The 20,464-nt window shown below is 44.3% G+C and overlaps 1 protein-coding gene across 12 annotated transcripts in view; it reads left to right on the top strand.

Moving 5' to 3' along the window:
- The window catches only part of specc1la (sperm antigen with calponin homology and coiled-coil domains 1-like a), a 575,263-nt gene that overhangs the window by 202,375 nt on the left and 352,424 nt on the right, over positions 1 to 20,464 (top strand). For all 12 annotated transcript variants that reach the window (XR_010977306.1, XR_010977305.1, XM_068055453.1 and 9 more), the window contains one exon: positions 13,992 to 14,166. Coding sequence is in view for 10 of the 12 variants with exons in the window: in XM_068055453.1 (XP_067911554.1) it covers positions 13,992 to 14,166 (175 nt within the window). In the remaining 2 variants the exon portion in view is untranslated. The remainder of the gene's footprint in view (positions 1 to 13,991; positions 14,167 to 20,464) is intronic.

Below are 20,464 nucleotides of genomic sequence, written 5' to 3'. Positions count from 1 at the left end.
CCAAGAGCGACATCTCAACGCATTCCATCTTCATTTTCTCCGGAGAATCCTTGGCATCAGGTAGCAGGAATGTATCTCCAACGCAGAAGTCCTCGAGGTGGCCAGCGTCCCCAGCACATACGCCCTATTGAGCCAGCGGCGCTTGAGATGGCTTGGCCATGTGAGCCGAATGGAAGATGGCAGAATCCCCAAGGACGCATTGTACAGCGAGCTCGTCACTGGTATCAGACCCACTGGCCGTCCATGTCTCCGCTTTAAAGACGTCTGCAAAGGTGACATGAAGTCCTGCGACTTTGACCACAAGTCGTGGGAGTCAGTTGCCAGCGATCACCAGAGCTGACTGACAGCTCTGAAGGCGGGGCTAAAGAGAGGCGAGTCGAAGAGACTTAGCAGTTGGCAGGAAGAGACAGAAGTGTAAGGAGAGAGCCAACTGTGTAACAGCCCCGACAACCAATTTTATCTGCAGTGTCTGTGGAAGAGTGTGTCAGTCTAGAATTGGCCTTTTGTAGCCACTCCAGGCACTGCTCCACCAACCACTGACCACCTCGAGGCGCTTACCCATTGTCTCTCGAGACAAGGAGGCCAAAGAAGAATAGAAAAACGGGGAACTTAATAAGGTAGAACGTCTAGATTGGAAGAGGCCTAATTGCAATGTGATGAGAAGGGATCTAGCCAGGGTAGAATGGAAAAGCTATATTGGAACAAGGGGTTATCTTTAAGGAAGAGATGCTTCAGGTACATTCTAACAAGGCTTAAAGGTATGGGAACAAAAAGCAGGCTCATTGGATAGCATGGGAGATAGAGATTATGATTTTTTTTTAAATGTATGGTGCATGTCAGGTGCTTTCTTCAAGTGAGAACAGACCATATACAGTATGTTGAGAGGGAAAGTGAGAATGTGCGAATAGAATGGCAATCAACATACAAGGGAACCCAAAAATCTATTGGCATGTAAATAGTAAGCAGGTAGTAAGAGGTGGAGTGGGGCCTATTAGTGACAGATAGGTTAATAGATGCTTAGAAGAGCAGGGCACAGCTAATATACTTACTGAGAACTTTGTATCAGTGTTCACCTACGAAGTGGATTCTGGCAAAATATTGGGAGAAGTGGAGAGAGTAGAGGCAATGGATAGGGTAAAAAATTGAGGGGAGAGGTGCTAAAAAGGCTGGCTATGCTTAGTACAGTTAAGTCACCTGGTCCAGATGGCTTGCATCCCAGGTTGCTAAAGGAAGTCGGGGGGAGATAGCGGAAGTATTTGCCACAGCCTTCCAATCTTTCCTTGATGCAAGGGAGGTGCCAGAGGATTGGAGAGTGGCAAATGTGGCACCCTTATTCAGTAAAGGTTGTATGAACATTCCTAGTAACTACAGGCCAGTTAGTTTAACATCAGTGGTGAGTAAGGTTTTAGAAACAATAATCAGGAAAAAAAATCAACAGGCACTTGGAGAGGTTCGAGTTGATTAAGGAGACTCAGCACAGATTTGTAAAAGGGTGCTTTACCACTCCAATTTAAATTTTTGATGGAGTGCAATGGATGCTTATATGGATTTTTCAAAAGCGCTTAATAAGTTACCACATATAAAGCTAATTAAGAAAATTGAGGCTCGTGGAATAGGAGGGTCAGTGTCCAATTAAATAAAAAAATTGGCTTAAAGACAGAAAACAGTGAGTTGTTGTAAATGGTTGCTTTTCACACTGGAGGATGGTAGACAGTGGTTTTCCCCAAGGGTAGGTGCTGGGTCCACTGCTTTGTTTTGCTGTAGATAAATGACTTGGATCTTGGAATACAGAGTAGAATTGCAAAATTTGCAAATGATACTAATCTTGGAGGTGTACCAAACAGTGAGAATGAGATGACCTGCCTGCAACAAGACATAGAAAGGCTAGCAGAATGGGCAGACAGGTGGCAAATGGAATTTAATACTGAATACTGGTGATGCATTTTGGCAGAAGGAATAGGGAGAGGCAGCATATACTTAATGGGAGAGTTCTGAAGAATGTGCAGGAACAGAGGGACCTGGGGTTGCATGTTCATCAATCCTTGAAGGTGGAAAGATATATTGAGAGAGTGGTTAGTAAAGCATATGGAATCTTGGGTTTCATAAATAGAGGCATTAGGTACAAAAGCAGGGAAGTTATGCTGAACCTTTATAAAGCTCTGGTTAGGCCCCAACTAGAGTATTGTGTCCACTTGTGGTCACCTTACTTTTGGAAGGATGTTAGGGTCCTTGAGAGGGTGTAGACTGGGAGATTATAGTTACAAGGGTAGGTTGGAAAAGCTGGGATTGTTCTTTGACCAAAGGAGATTGAGGGGAGATTTAATAGAGATTGACAGGTTTAGGTAAGTTAGACCAAGAAAAAACATTCCTATTAACTAATAATACAAGGAATAGGGGACACAGAATTAAGGCTTTGGGCAAGAGATGCAGGGGGAATATGAGCAAGAACTTTTTTATGCAGCGGGTGGTAATGACCTGGAACTCGCTGCCCACAAGGATGCTGGAAGCAGAGACAATCTGCAGCACAGTGGCGCAATGGTTAGTACCGCAGCCTCACAGCTCCAGCGACCCGGGTTCAATTCTGGGTACTGCCTGTGTGGAGTTTGCAAGTTCTCCGTGTCTGCGTGGGTTTCCTCCGGGTGCTCCGGTTTCCTCCCACATGCCAAAGACTTGCTGGTTGATAGGTTAATTGGCCATTATAAATTGCCCCTAGTATAGGTAGGTGGTAGGGAAATTTAGGGACAGGTGGGGATGTGGTAGGAATATGGAATTAGTGTCGGATTAGCATAAATGGGTGGTTGATTGTCGGCACAGACTCGGTGGGCCGAAGAGCCTGTTTCAGTGCTGTATCTCTAAACTAAACTAAAACTAAACAATCAATGACTTCAAAAGGAAATTGGATGGCCACTTGAAGGAAATAAACTTGCAGGGCTATGGTAGTCAAATGCAGGAGTGGGACTGATAGGATATAGCTCCGTGGAGAGCCGGCATAGACTCGATGGGCCGAATGGCCTCCTGTGCTGTAAATGACTCTGACTCTAGAATTCAAGGCGTAGAGGTCATACTTCAGTTGTACAAAGCTCTGGTTAGCCCACACCTGGAGTACTGTGAGCAGCTCTGGGTGCCACATCTTAGGAAGGATCTGTTGGCCTTGGAGGGAGTGCAGCATAGATTTACTAGAACTTCCAGCATGATGTTGCCACCAGACTGATCTTCCCCTTCACTCTCCTTTCAGCATTTCCTCTGCGATGTCCTGGTTCTCACTTGCCCCTGACACCTCCTATCTTTCCTGCGTCACCTTTCCGTGCAAATGCAGGAGATGCAAGACTTACCCGCCTCCCTTCTCACTGTCTAAGGGCTCAAACATGCCTTCCAGGTGAAACGATTTACTTGCACTTCTTTCAGTCCAGTATACTGTATTCACTGTTCACAGTGTGGTGGTCGCTACATTTTGAGAGCAAATGCAAACTGGGAGCACTTCTGTTCAGTCCACAAGTGTGACCCTGAGCTTCCAGTACCTGTCATTTTAATTCTCCACTTGCTCCCATTCTGACCTTTCTGTCCTTGGACTCCTACAGTGTTCCAATAATACTCTATACAAGCTCAAGGAACAGCACCTCATCTTTCAACTGGGTACTTTACAGCTTTCTGGACTCCACACTGAGTTCAACAATTTTGGATCATAATCTCTGTCACCATTTTGTTTCATTTTCCTTTGCTGGTTTGGATTTTTCTCTTTTTTTCTTATTTCCTTTGCTTTCGGCTGGCGGCTATTTAGGAATCTTCCATTCACACCTTCTCTAAACACATGTTTTGTTTCTTTACTTATGCCATTATCACTCCATTTGGCCTAGCACCATAAAACCTTTTGCCATTTAATTTCTTCTGCCCTCCATCTTCATTCTTCCCACCCTCTCCCTTTCACTTTCTCAAAACCTATTACATTTCTAACTTTTAGCAATTTTCAAGAAAGATTACAGATGTGAAACATTAACTCTTTCGCTCTCCATAGATGCTGCCAGAAATGCTGTGTGTTTCTAGCATTTTTCTTTTTTATTAGGAAGATACCTGCATTTTCAAGGGTGAAGCTACCACCTGTGAATAATTGTTTACATACACCCCCAGTTGTCTCTGCTCCTGGAGTGTCAGCTGTGGTTCAGTTGGTAATACTCTTGCCTCTGAGTCAAACTTGGTGCTGACATTACTGCTCTACAAGAAACCAGGTTAGCCAATTACACCTTCTACTTGCATGGAAAGAGTGCTGAAGATCGCCGTGAGAAACTCACTGACAGTCAATTGAGCCACCATTAGCAATTTCGGAGCGCCTTCACACCCTGTGGCTATCATCTGATAGAGGCATCATATGTGCCTACGCACCAACTCTGAACCCCAGCATCTCAGATAATGAGTTTTCCTATGACTCCCGAGGTGACATTCTGAGGAACATCCCAAGTAGCAAAAGGCTATTCATCCTGGGTGACTTCAAGTGATGGGGCAGGCAGTGATTCAAGGCCAACGTGCGTCGGTTGTCATGGGGTGGGAAAGATCAACGATAACTGACAGCGCCATCACCAACACTTTCTTCCAGGGCAGACATCACCACAAGGTATCATGGCGTCACTCAAGATCTGGACATTGGCTAGACCTAGTCATCACGCTGAGGTGCGATCTGCCCAGTGTTCTTCACACCCGTACCTACCACAGTGCAGATTATAACACCAACCATTCTTATCAGCAGCAGAGTGAAGGTTCACCCCCGAAATTTCTACAGTTCCAAACATGACGGCCCTCCATGCATCAACATCCCTTGTCTAAGCAATGATGCCAAATACCAGCACTTTGCACAGTTGCTAGAATTCTTGCTACCCACCAAAGCCTTAATGGGAAGCACTGATGCCGTCATTGATGAAGCTTGGAAGTCACTAAGCTCAATCATCTATGAAGCAGCAGAAGCATCATTTGGTAAAGGCGGAACCTGCAACAGACTGGTTGAGGACCTATTCAGCTGAGATGATATCTGTCATTTGTGCAAAAAACAAAGCCTACATATGATGCACAGTATAAACCCAACAATTAAGACACTGCATGACATGAAAGTAGCCAAGACATTTGTGCAAAGTATAGAGATATACTGCACAAACAATCACTTTATTCAAGAAGTCCAAACTGCATGCAACAAAGGAAATCTACGAGCTATGTACGAGGGGATCAAGAGGCCGCTTGGCCCTACCAAAATTGCTCCCCTGAAGACAGCAGATGGTGACGTACTTATCGACAGAAATAAACAGATGTCCGGCTGGGCTGAACACTACTGTGAGCTGTACTCCTGTGAGTCAGGCATCTCCCAGTCTGCGCTTGACATTCTGCAGCTTCGTGTCATGGATGAGTTAGATGAAGAACCTTCATCACTGGAGCTTGAGAAGGCTACTGACTGCCTATTGAGCAGAAGGATACCAGTCAAGAACGGAATCCCAGCTGAACTGCTTAAGTGTGGAAAGTCCCATCTATTGCCACACCTTTATGACCACCTCTTCCTCTGCTGGAAAAGTAGGCTGTGTTCCACAAGAGATGCGTGATGCCAAAATCATTACACTATACAAAAACAAAGGCGACAGAGGCAACTGCAACAACTACAAGGGCATCTCACTCCTTAGAATCACGAGGAAGGCCTTTGCTAGGGTCATACGTAAGAATCCATACTTGCAGACTGAGTGTACCCAGAAGCACAGTGCAGTTTCCATGCCGGCAGATGTTCTGTGGACATGATCTTCTCCAAACACCAGCTACAATAGAAGTATAGGGAACAGAGTGTACCCCTTTACCTTACTTTTGTAGATTTTGCTAAGGCATTCAACGCTGTTAGCAGAGTAGGACTCTACAAGATTTTAGGAAAAGTTGGCTGTCCGCCGAAGCTCCTCAGTCTCATCTGCTCCCTCCCTGACTACGTGCATTGCACTGTACAGTTTGTTGGCTCCACCTCCAACAGTTTGAGTGAAGAATGGAGTGAAACAGGGTTGTGTCCTAGTCCCCACTCTGGCGGCATCTTCTCCATGCTCCTGACCTTTGCCTTCCCTGCAGATATGGTAGAAGTCTACTGGCACACAAAGACGGCAAGCTCTACAATCTATTAAGGCTGAAAACAAAGACAAAAACACATTGTGTCCTGATCACAGAATTCCTCGATGCTACTGATGTTGCACTTATCTCTCACGTTGAAACTTAGCTCCAAAGACTCATGGACTGTCTCTCCCATGCCTGTAACTTGTTCTGCTAGACTATAGCGTCAAGAAAACCATGGTGATGGGACAAGGTGTTGCATCTATGTCCCCGATCACACTAAATAGCACCCCACTGGGAGTGGTTCGCAAATTCTGCTATCTTGGGTCCATGGTGTCGGACAATCTGTTCCTTGAAGCGGAGCTTGATACGTGTATAGGCAAAGCAGCTGCCACCTTTTGGCTGGCTTGCGAAACGCACGTGGGATAGCACCAAGCTGACCCTGAGGACCACGCTGATAGTTATTAAGGCCTGTGTTCTCAACACTTTTCTGTATGGCAGTGAAACATGGGTGACTTAAAGCTACCAGGAAAAGAAGCTCAATAATTTCCATGTTCATTGTCTGTGGTGCATTATGGGTATAACATGGCAGGACAAAATCACAAATGTAACCGTCCGCAAGTGTGTTGGCACTAATCAAACAGGTGACTTTGGTGGATCAGACATGTCTGCAGGATGGAAGATGTGGTCACGTACCCAAGAACCTTGATTAGTGCTGTTCACAATTTCATTAACAATTTGGACTTTGGGTGATAGTCAATACTGAGGAGGACTGCAACAAATTACAAAAGGACCTTAATAAACTTGCAGAATGGGCAAATAACTGGCAAATGAAGTTGAACATGGATAAACGTGAGGTGGTACATTTTGAATGTGACATATTACTTGGAAGGTGCAAGTCTGGGTGGAGTAGAGGAACTGCACAGGGATCTTAGAGTACAAATACACTAATCACTGAAATTTGCGCCACAGGTTTGCAAAGCCTGAAAAAGCAAATCAAGTGGGATGGAATTGAAAAGTAGGGAGGTTATGCTGAACCTGTATCAGACCTTGGTTAGACCAGATATAGAGTTATTATAGAAAGAATATAGAGGGTGCAGAGAAGATTTATAAGGATGATACCAGCAATGTGTGGGTATACATATCAGGAAAGGATGAACAGGCTGGGTCTCTTTTGAAAAAAGGCTGAGGAGGTTGGAAAAACTGATTGTTTTCATTGGAACGATGGAGGTGGAGGGGCGACATGATAGAGGTTTACAAAGTTATGAGTGGCATGGACAGTGTGGGTAGTCGGAAGCTTTTTCCCAGGGTGGAAGAGTCCGTTACTAGGGGACATAGGTTTAAGGTGCGAGGGGCAAAGTTTAGAGGGGATGTGCGAGGCAAGTGTTTTACACAGAGGGTGGTGAGTGCCTGGAACTTGCTGCCAGGGGAGGTGGTGGAAGCAGATACAATAGCGACGTTTAAGAGACATCTTGACAAATACATGAATAGGAAGGGAATAGAGGGATATGGGCCCCGGAAGTGCAGAAGGTGTTAGTTTAGGCAGGCATCTAGATCGGCGCAGGCTTGGAGGGCCGAATGGCCTGTTCCTGTGCTGGACTGTTCTTTGTTCTTTGAGGTGGCCGAATAGAGGTCTTCAAAATTATAAAAGATTTTGATAGCGTGAATTTGGGGCGGGGGCGGGGGGATGTGGCGCCTCCTGGTCACACCCTGTGTCCGACGGAGGGCTGCCCCTGATGCCCCAACCCACCCCTCACATTGACTACCCTTGCCTCGCCAGAGCCTGACGGATCACCCCCGATAAGGCGCCAAAAACATAGCTTTTCCCAGGGGTGTTCTTCCTCTTCTTCGTGAAGCTGGGTTGTAGTCCCAGCAGTGGCCACCGCTCCCGGTGGCGCTGCTGGGACTAAGAGCTGCCGGCCAGCTGATTGGCCGGCAGCTCCATTAGGCGGGTCTTCCTGCCTCAATGACGTGGAAGTCCCGCCTCAGACCTATTGAGGGCTCGGGGACCGTAAAATCCAGACTAGATCCCCAGACCAGGTGGAGGTAGACCACCACCGACTTTTCGGTCGGTGGACAGCTCCCTCCTGATGAGGGTAAAATTCAGCCCAATGTTTCCACTTGTGGGGAAGAGCATATCTAGAGGCCATAAATGCAAGAAACCTCTTTATCCGAAGAGTGGTGAGAATGTGGAACTTGCTACCACAGGGAGTGGTTTGAAGTGAATATTATAGATGCATTTAAGGGGAAGCTAGACCACCAGAGGGAGAAGGGAATAGAGGGTTACTGTGTTAAATTTAGATGAGGAAAGATAGGAGGAGGCTGAAGTGGAGCATGAACACCTGCATGGACTGGTTGGGCTAAATGACCTGTTTCTGTGATATTTCTCCTATATTATCCTATGTTAACTTGTCTGGTGGGGTAGCCACGGCCAGATGACCAGTGGGGCACCCAAATCTCCACTTCAAGGATGCTTGTAAGCGTGTCATGAAGGCCCTAAATGTCGACTAGCGGACCTGGGAGTCACTAGCTGGTGAAAGAGAGAAATGGCGATACATCCTATGGACTGGCATGCACTACCACAGTGATCAGTGGCTACAGCAGCTTGTCAACAGGTGAAAACGCTGAAAACAACAACTCACAGCGTCACTTGGCAGCTTCACATGTGTCACTTGTGACAGAACCTGCCTCTCAAGGATTGGCCTTCACAGCCATCAGCAAAGGTGCACCAAGAGAAGACATCCCCACTTAAATGGATTGTTTGCTTTGTGTCCATCATCTTTCATAGATGGAAGGATGCGAACACACATGAGTCACAAGGTTCTGAGTTCAATTTCCATGCCAGGACTTAAGTCTGACACTCCAGTGCAGTACTGAGGGAGTGCTGTGTTGTTGGATGTGCCATCATTCAGATGAGATGTTAAACTGAGGCCCCATCTGCCTACTTGGGTGGATGTGAAAGGTCCCATGGCACGATTTTGAAAAGGAATAGGGGAGTTATCACATCAATCAACATCACAAAAACAGATTATCTGGTCATTATCGCATTGCTGTTTGCGGGAGCTTGCTGTGTGAAAATAGGCCTCTGCATTTCCTGCGTTACCACAGTGACTGTACTACAAAAGTATTTCATTGGCTGTCAAGCGCTTTGAGATGTCTGGTGGTTGTGGAAAGCTGTTGTGCCGAATCCACAGAATCTGATTGGTGAAAGGTATCTCAATATTTTATTCACACACTAAATCATCAAAGTGCAAGCTCTCACTACTTGTACGGTATACTACCCGCCAAGTCACGAGGTGATCAGTCTCGGACTTGTGGCTACTCTTTTGTTCTCTGAGCCCCTGGCTCAGGGTATCTTCTCAAGTGTTCTTCCCTGGAGTTCTCGTACCTTCCTCAGTTTCAGTTAGGGGTTCAATCTTGTTTCTAAGACCCACCCCTCTGGTATAATGACATAATGATAATTTCTTATTTGGCTCAGTGAGAACCTGTTCAAAACTTCAGTTTCCCATTGTCTATTATGAGTTTAATCATATCTGGTGTCCATGACAACTCTGGTTTCTGGGATCCTCCTCAATACTTTTTCTATAATCATATCTACAACTCTTTAGCCATCAGTGTGCTGTGGCCTCTTTTACCCATCCTCCCTTCAACACACTGTTCATTGTTGTGTTACTGGCCCCTTTGTTTTAAATTAAATTCTTATGTGTTTTTGCTATATGTGTTTTTATTGTATGTGTTTTAACTGGGTCTACAAAGCACTATATAAATGCAAGTCTGTCTGTCTTTCTTATCCTTCTGCTTTGAAATTTTATCGTTTAGTTCATATTGCCTCCTTATTCCTACAAAGTTCACAATTTCTGCTTTAAATTTCGTCTGCCATGTGTTTGCCTCTTTTACCCATCTATGACCACCTGAAGCCTGCTACACTTATTGTTTACTGTATGTCTGAATTTCGTTCATGCAAATTTTGAAATTATGCCCTGTATTATCAATGTAGGTTATTTCTCTTCTCTCTCTTTCTTTGGCCTCCTTGTCTCGAGAGACAATGGGTAAGCGTCTGGAGGTGGTCAGTGGTTTGTGAAGCAGCGCCTGGAGTGGCTAGAAAGGCCAATTCTAGAGTGACAGACTCTTCCACAGGTGCTGCAGATAAAATTGGTTGTCGGGGCTGTTACACAGTTGGCTCTCTCCTTGCGCTTCTGTCTTTTTTCCTGCCAACTGCGAAGTCTCTTTCGACTCGCCACGCTTTAGCCCCGCCTTTATGGCTGCCCGCCAGCTCTAGCGATCGCTGGCGACTGACTCCCACGACTTGTGATCAATGTTATTAATGTTATCAAAAAAGAGCAATAGTCCCAATACTGACCCCTGGGGGACACCATTGTGTACTTTCCTCCCAGCCATTCACCACTATTGTCTACTTTTATCTGTTACCTAATTTCATAGCCATGCTGACTCTGTCCCTTTAATCACGTGGGCTTCAATTTTTTTGAACAAGTCTATTACAAGGTAATTTGTCAAATGTCTTTTGAAAATCCACATGCAGAAAATCAACGGCACTACTCTCTACCCTTTCCATTACTTTATCAAAGAGCTTCAATTAGGTTGGTCAAGCATGATTTACTTTAAAAAAAAATGTTTCGACTTTCATTTATTAAACTTGTTTTTCCAACTGTTTAATTTTGTCCCAGATTAAGGCGTTTCAAAGTTTCTGCCCTTTCTCTTCTGTCTCTTAGACATGTCTCACTACATCTACGATCAGGATTTTGGCTTGTGGAAATAAAAAGATATAACCTGTAAACACCAATAAAATTCCTGGAATTCTGTGTAATAGGAATTGAATTTAACTTACTCAGGTACTACATTAGTAGTCCTGCCATGATGTCACTTTTGATGCTGCTCTGTGTTCCCCCCCAGCTATTTCCAAGCTTGGATAAGATGGGTAGTTAAGGGGCATATCCTGGCATTCTTAGAGCTATGATCCAGCCCTTTTCTAAAGTTTATACAACAAGGGCGGCACAGTGGCGCAGTGGTTAGCACCGCAGCCTCACAGCTCCAGCGACCCGGGTTCAATTCTGGGTACTGCCTGTGTGGAGTTTGCAAGTTCTCCCTGTGTCTGCGTGGGTTTCCTCTGGGTGCTCCGGTTTCCTCCCACAAGCCAAAAGACTTGCAGGTTAGTAGGTAAATTGGCCATTATAAATTGCCCCTAGTATAGGCAGGTGGTAGGGAAATATAGGGACAGGTGGGGATGTGGTAGGAATATGGGATTAGTGTAGAATTAGTGTATATGGGTGGTCGATGGTCGGCACAGACTCGGTGGGCCGAAGGGCCTGTTTCAGTGCTGTATCTCTAAACTAAACTAAACTAAAAGATTCCTACTCCAAAAGAGACCATGTCTGGAGTACTGTGTACAGTATTGGTCTCCTTATTTAAGGAAGGATGTCAATGCATTGGAACCAGTCCAGAGAAGGTTTACTAGACTAATACCCTGAATGGGAATGGGCAGGTTGTTTTATGAGGAAAGGTTGGACAGGCTAGGCTTGTATCCACTGGAGTTTAGAAGAGTACAAAGCAACTTGATTGAAACATATAAGATCCTGAAGGGTCTTGACAGGGTGGAATTGGAAAGGATCTTATCTCTTGTGGGGGGATCTAGAACTAGGGGTCACTGTTTAAAAATAAGGGGTCGCCTATTTAAGACCGAGATGAGGAGACATTTTTTCTCTGAGGGTTGAGAGTCTTTGGAATTTTCTTCCTCAAAAGGCAGTGGAAGCAGAATCTTTGAATATGTTTAAGGCAGAGGGAGATAGATTTATGATAAACAAGGTGGTAAAAGGTTATCGGGGGCAGGCAGGAATGTGGAGTTGAGGTTACAATCAGCCATGATCTTGTTGAATGGCAGAGCAGGCCCGAGGGGCCAGGTGGCCTATTTCTGCTCCTAATTTGTATGTTCGTATATACATGCTTCTCTATTTCCTTCCTGTTTTTGGCATTACAGCATCGCTTGAACCAGTGACCATCTAGTGGGCAAGCATGAACTGTTCTAATTCCATTAAATGCAATTCCTAAAACAGGTTAATCTCAATGTTAAAATAGATTCATGCAGTGAATCTTGGAAGGATTTTGAGACAGATTTAACAGCTATCTTGTTTTAGGTGATCGATAGGAATAGAGCTGTTTTTAATCATTTTTTTTTTAGCAGATGTGCTTTCATTTATTGAAACCAGATGAGAAAGGACTGGATAACCAACAGTGCTGCTTTTATTATGTTGGCACCTGTCCAACAAATCATGGGATAGCTTGGAAAGTCTCACCAAACAATCTAACACAATGTGGATTTCCTTTGCAGACATTTTTCTCACAGCAAAGAAAATGAATGTGGGAATCTGTATACTAGGTTCTAGGGCAGTTTGACTTTTGGAGAACTGTTCTTGGCTTAAAATTACAGGGTTGGATATTTCATATAGTGTTGTACACAATGCATTTGTTCACATTATAAAAGGTTGGAATGTCCAGGATACATTTATCTTGAAGAACATCTCTTAAACCTTGTAGCGTGATTTCTGTTAAACATTGTACCGAAACGGATTATCAGTCTCCCTCGGGTTACAGCTTAACCACATGGTAGTATTTAAGGCCTCTGTATTGAATTCTTGGGTATGGCAACAGAAAGGTAATGATTCCCGTTGGGAGAATCATCAGCCCATATATAACGATATGCCCATATGCACCTTCCTTCAACAAAATGGAGGAGCTTTATCGAAAAAGCCTGTAAATGAATCAAACAAAATAGGATAAAATTGAATGTTGACGCTTGAAAGAACTGCTGATCTAGAAAGTGAGATGCTTGGCTGTTAAGCAAAGCTAACAACTAAAATATATCATCCCTTTAGTTAACAGTGTTACACATCTTGAGGATTTATCTGCTGAAAGCCTGATCAGGAACCTTAAGAATACACAGGTTGTCCAATAGACATTGCTGACTCGCCACAGGTGTGGTTACAGTGACACTGATTTAGCTACATGCACTTACACACCTTACGCACACACGGACACGCACATACACACACACACACGCACACACAATATATGTAAATGTATTTCACATGTCACTGAACAAATATTTACCACTGTTTATTAACCAAAGAAGTAAAGCACTCAACAATCAAAAAACGCTCATTCTGCTTTTCATCGTACTATTTTACCAACAAACACACGAAACGGTTAATGTTCACATGTACGTAAACTTTGCGAATGAGCATTGAGATCATGTGCCTTCAGACGCATCTTTTACTCTTTATTTACTGAGTAAACTGTTTATAATTTTTTTAAAAACCCTCCGTTGTAAGGAGAACAGAGCCATCTGCCTTATGTTTCTCTCATTTGAGTTGGGTTTGAAGGCATTACATAGATTCCTTATATATGTAATATTTACTTTAATATTTCTGCATTTCCAGTGCATGGCTTGTTTAAACCTGAAATAAAAACAGAAAACACTGGAAGTACTGTGCGGGTCTGACAGCAACTCTGGTGAGAGAAATAGAGTTAAAGCTTCAGGTTGATCACCTCTTATCAGAACTTTCTTTAAACAACCAATAACTGTTAATTGAACCACTTTGCTGTTGTCGTCTTCCATCCAGAATGTTTTATCATTGAGATGGGGTGGAGGATGAGATGAAGGGTAACTACAAATAACCTTTATTTATAACCAAAACTGTGGCCATTTACTCACAATGATTCGAATATTCAGTAGTTAACTGTTGTGGGCCAGTTGTGTCAAGTTGTTTGAACCCATGGGAATTTTTTGAGAGGGTCGTTTGAGTGTGACTGGGTTTGCTGCCAGTATCTCACCATCGCTTTGAAAATGTCCTGGACAAAGCTGGTAACGCTATTAAAAATTTACTGTGACTTCACTCTTGTGGTTTCTCCTTGTACAACAGACCAAGAGCAGGAGCAATGATGATCTGTTGGCTGGGGCACCTGGTGGACTGACTGTGACCAACAGTACCAAAGTTAAGAAGAATATCTGCCCATCATCATCAATAGGGTCGAGTTCTGCAGCATTAGGATTGACCACAACCAGCAATCCCGATGGCAAAGCAAAGAATCCTGCAGGTTTGTTCCTGCTCCGCTATATTTTTCATCTGCATTTCCTTTTGGTTTTCGAAGCTTCTATTTATAGTTTTAAAATTCCAGGAATTTATTCTTATTCATATAATTATGTACACTTTATCATTAGGGCGACTCCTACAGGCATGTGGTCTTGCATTCCCCAGTGTGCTTCATCCTGTATGGGACTGCAAAGTGACCCATTTCACACATCTCACTGGACTGTCGCAATCATGTGATTGTGCATGTCTTGGTCACATGGTGGCCAGGAGCCAGTCACTTCCCAACTTGCCAAAGCTTGATGCTAAATTTGAGATATTTATGGGGAAGGTGGTTCTGCAATACTGCAGCTGGAATTTTATGGCCCCCAAATGAGCAGGCTGTGGGGGTGGGGCTGCTGTTCTGGCCCCTTCCCACTCTCACTGCAGTTTTAGGCGGGGCAGTGGCGAGAAATGGCCTGCCGGCCCCAGGCCAATCAAGGCCCTTAAGTGGCCAATTAACTGGCACTTATTGGCCTCCTCCCGCTGCTGCAGGTATTTCACCCCCTGGCGGCTGGACAGCAAATGCCTCAAGAACACCGCCTGGTGAAACCAGGCAGCCTTCTTGCAGGCTGGTGGGGGGGGGGGGGGGTGCCCTCCTGATTGGGCACCCTGTGCCCCACGGAGGGACTCCCCCGAAGCCCCAACTACCCCCAACACGCACTTCCCCTCATTCCTCCCCCCCCCCCCCCCCCACTCCCCGCCCCAGGCTCACCAGTTGTCCCTGGCAAGGCCCTAAAAACTTGTTTGTCTTCCAGGGCTGTCCTTCACCTTGCTTCCGATGGCTGGGTGTAGTCCCAGCTGTGGCTACTGCTCCCGGTGGCGGTACTGGGACTAAGAGCTGCCAGCCCGCTGATTGGTTGGCAGCTCCATTTGGTGGGACTTCCTGGCTCAAGAATAATACAGTGCAGAAGAGGCCCTTCGGCCCCGCGAGTCTGAAAGGAGGTGGAAGTCCCGCCCAAGACCAGTTAAGGGCCTGGGGAGCGAAAAATCCTGGCCTGGCTCCCCGGGCCAGCGGAGGCGGGTTCACTGCCAATTTTTCAGCCGGTAGGTGGGACCTCCTGCCCAATGAAAATTTCCAGCCTTTGTAATGTTTACTTACTGTGCACTCTTAATTGTATATTAGTTGTGTTTAATTGTTTGCAGATGGTGGGCATTAACTGGGAATTCAATTTCACCCCTATAAATAGACACATTAAAACTGTGATAGTGGGGTTAGGAGCTGCTTGCTTGTAACGTTTAACTCTGTAAATAAATGCTTATGGAAATGTGTAAAGATTGGCTCCAGTTCTATCCTTCATCAGCTGGCTTTCTGGAGTATAACATGCCTCCTTTTGCCACTCTCTGTCCTTGATATGATGTCTGCCGCTCACACTCATTGACTCTGGACTCCACTTGCCCACGTGTGTTGTTGCTTCTCCCTGCCCAGCTCATGGACTAAGTTCTGACCTGTTAAATTCAATTTATCAATAATGAGCTGTATTATTTCAAAACTACTTGCTTGGCTGGGTTGTCTACTGTTTGCTTTTAGGCCGTTTAGTTTTGTGCACTTCCTTACTGTGATTCAGCGAAGGAGCTGTTGGGATTGACATGCATTCTTCCTGTACTTTCTTACAAACTAATTTTGCAACTTTCTGAAACAAAAATGGCAAATAAGCTGGTGGTGAAGGTGGTCTTTGGAAATGTTGCCCAAAATGGTGATGGCTGTGGCACATAATTTGAATGCTTTTTGATGGTGAATAGAGAGGTCTTAGGAGGTGTTTGAACTATTGTTGTCTGAGCCTGGAATATGGCTCGTGCCTTTATGGGAAGTAGGTTTAAAGGTGAGACACCTGCAGAAAGGGAGATTGAAAAATATAGTGTGCGCGAAGCGTACAGAATGGATGATGCATAGATGGGGACACTGGTGGAAAGAGACAGTGAAAGAGAATAATAGTTTTGTCCCTGTCTCTGTATCTATGTAGAAGCATAAAGTGTGAGTGTGAAATAAAATTCTTGGATCAGGATTGGTCCCTGCTAACCACGTATTATAAAGAATGTACAGCACAAAAATAGGTTCCACATGAACTCCCTTCCACTCTACTTCATCTCACCCGACCAACATAACTTTCTATTCCTTTACCCCTCCTGTACTTATCTAGCTTTCCCTTAGATGCATCTGTGATATTCGCCTCACTTATCCCTGTGGTAGCAAGCTCCATATTCTCACCACTATGTGCATAATTAAATTTCTCCTGAATTCCTTATTGGATTTATTAGTGGCTATCTTATATTTATGGCTCCTAGTTCTGGACTCCCCCCACAAGTGGAAACATCTTTACATCTGCCCCATTAAATCCCTACCTAATTTTGAAGATTTCTCTCTGGTTACCGAACAGACCTCGATTTTCTAGGGAAGAAAGCCTCAACCAAAGTTGTACCCTCTGAGTTCTGGTATCATTCTTGTAAATCATCTTCGCACTTTCTCCAGTGTTTCTATATCCTTTGTAATATGGAAACTGATGATACAGTGTAGTTAGTATAGATCAGAAGCACTTTGAAAATATTTTGCTTGAGGGAGAATGGTGAATCTTCAGTGGAAACTCTTGGAGAAAATGATGTGTTGAAAAATCCAATTCTGTTTAAATTAACAGGGATGTGTAGTACTGGAGGGTGTGGTTGGAATGAAATTTATTATTGCACATATGAAGCACTGATATGATATCCTTTAGGGAAGGAAATCTGCCGTCCTTACCTGGTCTGGCCTACATGTGCCTTCAGATCCACAGCAATGTGGTTGACTCTTCAAATGCCCTCTGAAATGGCCTAACAAGCCACTCAGTTCAAGGGCAGTTAAGGTTGGGCAATAAATGCGGAGACATGGCTGCAGGGTGACCAGGGATGGGAAATGAACATCCAGGGGTATTCAGTATTTAAGAAGGACAGACAAAGAGTAAAAGGCGGTGGAGTTGCTTTGCTGGTTAAAGAGGAAATTAACGCAATAGTGAGGAAGGATATTAGCTCTGACGATGTGGAATCTGTATGGGTAGAGCTGAGAAACACTAAAGGGCAAAAAACGTTAGTGGCGGTTGTATCCCGAACCCCAAACTTTAGTGGTGATGTTGGGAATGGCATGCGATAAAGGAACATCTGTAATTATGGGTGACTTTAATCTGCATATAGATCGGGCAAATCAAATTAGTCACAATACCGTAGAGGAGGAATTCATGGAGTGTATACGGGATGGTTTTCTGGATGAATATGTTGAGGAACCAACTGGAGAACAGGCCATCCTAGACTGGGTATTGTGTAATGAGAGAGGAATAATTGACCGTCTAGTTGTGCGAGACCCCTTGGGGATGAGCAACCATAATATGATCGAATTCTTCATCAAGATGGAGAGTGACATAGTTGATTCTGAGACTAGAGTCCTGAATCGTAATAAAGGAAGCTACGAAGGTATGAGGCACGAGTTGGCTATGACGGATTGGGAAACGTTACTTAAAGGGATGATGGTGGATAGGTAATGGCAAACATTTAAAGAGCGCATGGATGAACTGCTACAATTGTTTATTCCTGTCTGGCGCAAAAGTAAAACGGGAAAGGTAGCCAAACCATGGCTGACCAGGGAAATTAGAGATAGCATTAGATCCAAGGAAGAGACATACAAATTTGCCAGAAAAAACAACAGACCTGAGGATTGGGAGCAGTTTAGAATTCAGCAAAAGAGGACCAAGGGATTGATTAGGAAGGGGAAAATAGAGTATGAGTGTAAACTTGCGGGGAACATAAAAACTGACTGTGAACGTTTCTATAGGTATGTGAAGAGAAAAAGATTGGTGGAGACAAATGTTGGTTTCTTACAGTCAGAAATAGGGGAATTTATTATGGTGAATAAAGAAATGGCTGACCAACTAAATTCATACCTTGGTTCTCTCTTCACAAAGGAGGACACAAATATCATACCAGAAATATTGGGGAACACAGGGTTTAATGAGAGAGAGGAACGGAAAGAAATCTGTATTAGTAGAGAAATGGTGTTGGGGAAATTGATGGGATTGAAGGCCGATAAATTCCCAGGGCCTGATAATCTACATCCCAGAGTACTTAAGGAAGTGGCCCTAGAAATCGTGGATGCATTGGAGGTCATCTTCCAAGATTCTATAGACTCTGGAACAGTTCCTACAGATTGGAGGGTAGCTAATGTCACCCCACTATTTAAAAGGGAGGTAGAGAGAAAGCCGGGAATTATAGACCAGTCAGCCTGACGTCAGTAGTGGGGAAAATTCTAGAGTCCATTATCAAATATTTTATAGCAGAGCACGTGGAAAACAGTGGTAGAATCGGTCAGAGTCAACATGGATTTACGAAAGGGAAATCATGCTTGATAGATCTACTGGAAATCTTCGAGGATGTAACTAGTAGAGTTGATGAGGGGGAGCCTGTGGATGTGGTTTATTTGGACTTTCAGGAGGCTTTGGGCAAAGAGATTAACGTGTAAAATTAAAATGCATGGGATTGGGGGTAGTGTATTGCGATGGATAGAAAATTGTTTGGCAGACAGGAAACAAAGAGTAGGGATAAATGGGTCTTTTTCCGAATGGCAGGCAGTGACTAGTGGGGTACCGCAGGGATCAGTAGGGCCCCAGCTATTCACAATATATGTTAATGATTAGGTGAGGGAACTAAATGTAATATCTCCAAATTGGCAGATAACACAAAACTGAGTGGGAGGGTGTGTTGTGAGGAGGATGCAGAGAGGCTTCAAGGTGATTTGGACAAGTTGAGTGAGTGGGCAAATGCATGGCAGATGGCAGTATAATGTGGATAAATGTGCGGTTATCCACTTTGGTAGCAAAAACAGGAAGGCAGATTATTATCTGAACGGCTATAAACTGAGAGAGGGGAATATGCAGCGAAACCTGGGTGTTCTCGCACATGAGTCACTGAAGGTAAGCATGCAGGTGCAACAGGCGGTAACAAAGGCAAATGGTATGTTGGCCTCCATAGTGAGAGGATTCGAGTACAGGAGCAGGGATGTCTTGCTGCAATTATACAGGGCCTTGGTGAGGCCATACCTGGAATAGTGTGTGCAGTTTTGGTCTCCTTATCTGAGGATGTTCTTGCTATAGAGGGAGTGTAGCAAAGGTTTACCAGACTGATTCCTGGGTTGGTGGGACTGACAATGAGGAGAGATTGAGTCGGTTAGGATTATTTTTGCTGGAGTTCAGAAGAGTGAGGGGGGTTCTCATAGAAACCTATAAAATTCTAACAGGACTTGACAGGGTAGATGCAGGAAGGATGTTCCCGATGGTGGGGGAGTCCAGGTCATAGTCTAAGGATATGGGGTAGACCTTTCAGGACTGAGATGAGGAGAAACTTCTTCACCCATATGGAATTCGCTACCACAGAAAGCAGTTGAGGCCAAAACATTGTATGTTTTCAAGAAGGAGTTAGATATAGCTCTTGGGTCTAAAGGGATCAAAGGGTATGGGGTGAAAGCGGGAACAGGCTACTGAGTTGGATGATCAGTCATGATCATAATGAATGGCGGAGCAGGCTCGAAGGGCCGAATGGCCTACTTCTCCTATTTTCAATGTTTCTATGCAGTAGTTGCCCGGTGTGGCTGATGCAGATCGATACAGAAGCAAAGCCTGTGCCTTCGTTGGTTGCTAGAATGAAGCGCAAAAATGGTTCTGGCGTATTGAATGCAAAGTTAGGAGCATTGTTTTATCCAGAAGAACTCCTGATCTATATTTGTCGAGGTGTTGGGGTGCTGCATCACAGATATGATCTACGAAGAGTGTCAGAGCTTACCAGCAAACATCCTTTTGATTTGACATCCTATGGATGTCTGACAGCTTGATGCAATCATGGGAACTAAATGTTTGGTTTCCTGTCTGTTGTATGCAGTAAAGTACATCTTGGGCAAATGCATTAGTCCTGAAAACATTAGAGGCAGAGGGAAGGAGACTTGATGAAAACTCTCCATGTAAGCTTATGATCAGAGTTTTAGTTTCAGATGCAGTTGTACTGTGGATTTCAGCACAGGGGATTGCTTGCTTCTGTATTGAGGAAAAATCATTGCATTCTGTATATCGCTGTACATTTTTGCCTTTGCCCATAGAAGCAGGAAGAGACCATTTGGACCCTTGAGTATGTTCCACCATTCAGTGAAATAATCTGAGCCAACTCCATCTACTTGCCTTTGCTCCAAATCCCTTAATATCTTTGCACAACAAAAATCTGTATAGGAATATATTTCTTTATCCATTAATACATTAGTA

Source organism: Heterodontus francisci, chromosome 23 (assembly GCF_036365525.1).
Source record: "Heterodontus francisci isolate sHetFra1 chromosome 23, sHetFra1.hap1, whole genome shotgun sequence".
NCBI lineage: Eukaryota > Metazoa > Chordata > Chondrichthyes > Heterodontiformes > Heterodontidae > Heterodontus > Heterodontus francisci.
The sequence above is the reverse complement of the archived record's forward strand: the minus strand, read 5'-3'. Positions and strand labels throughout refer to the sequence as shown.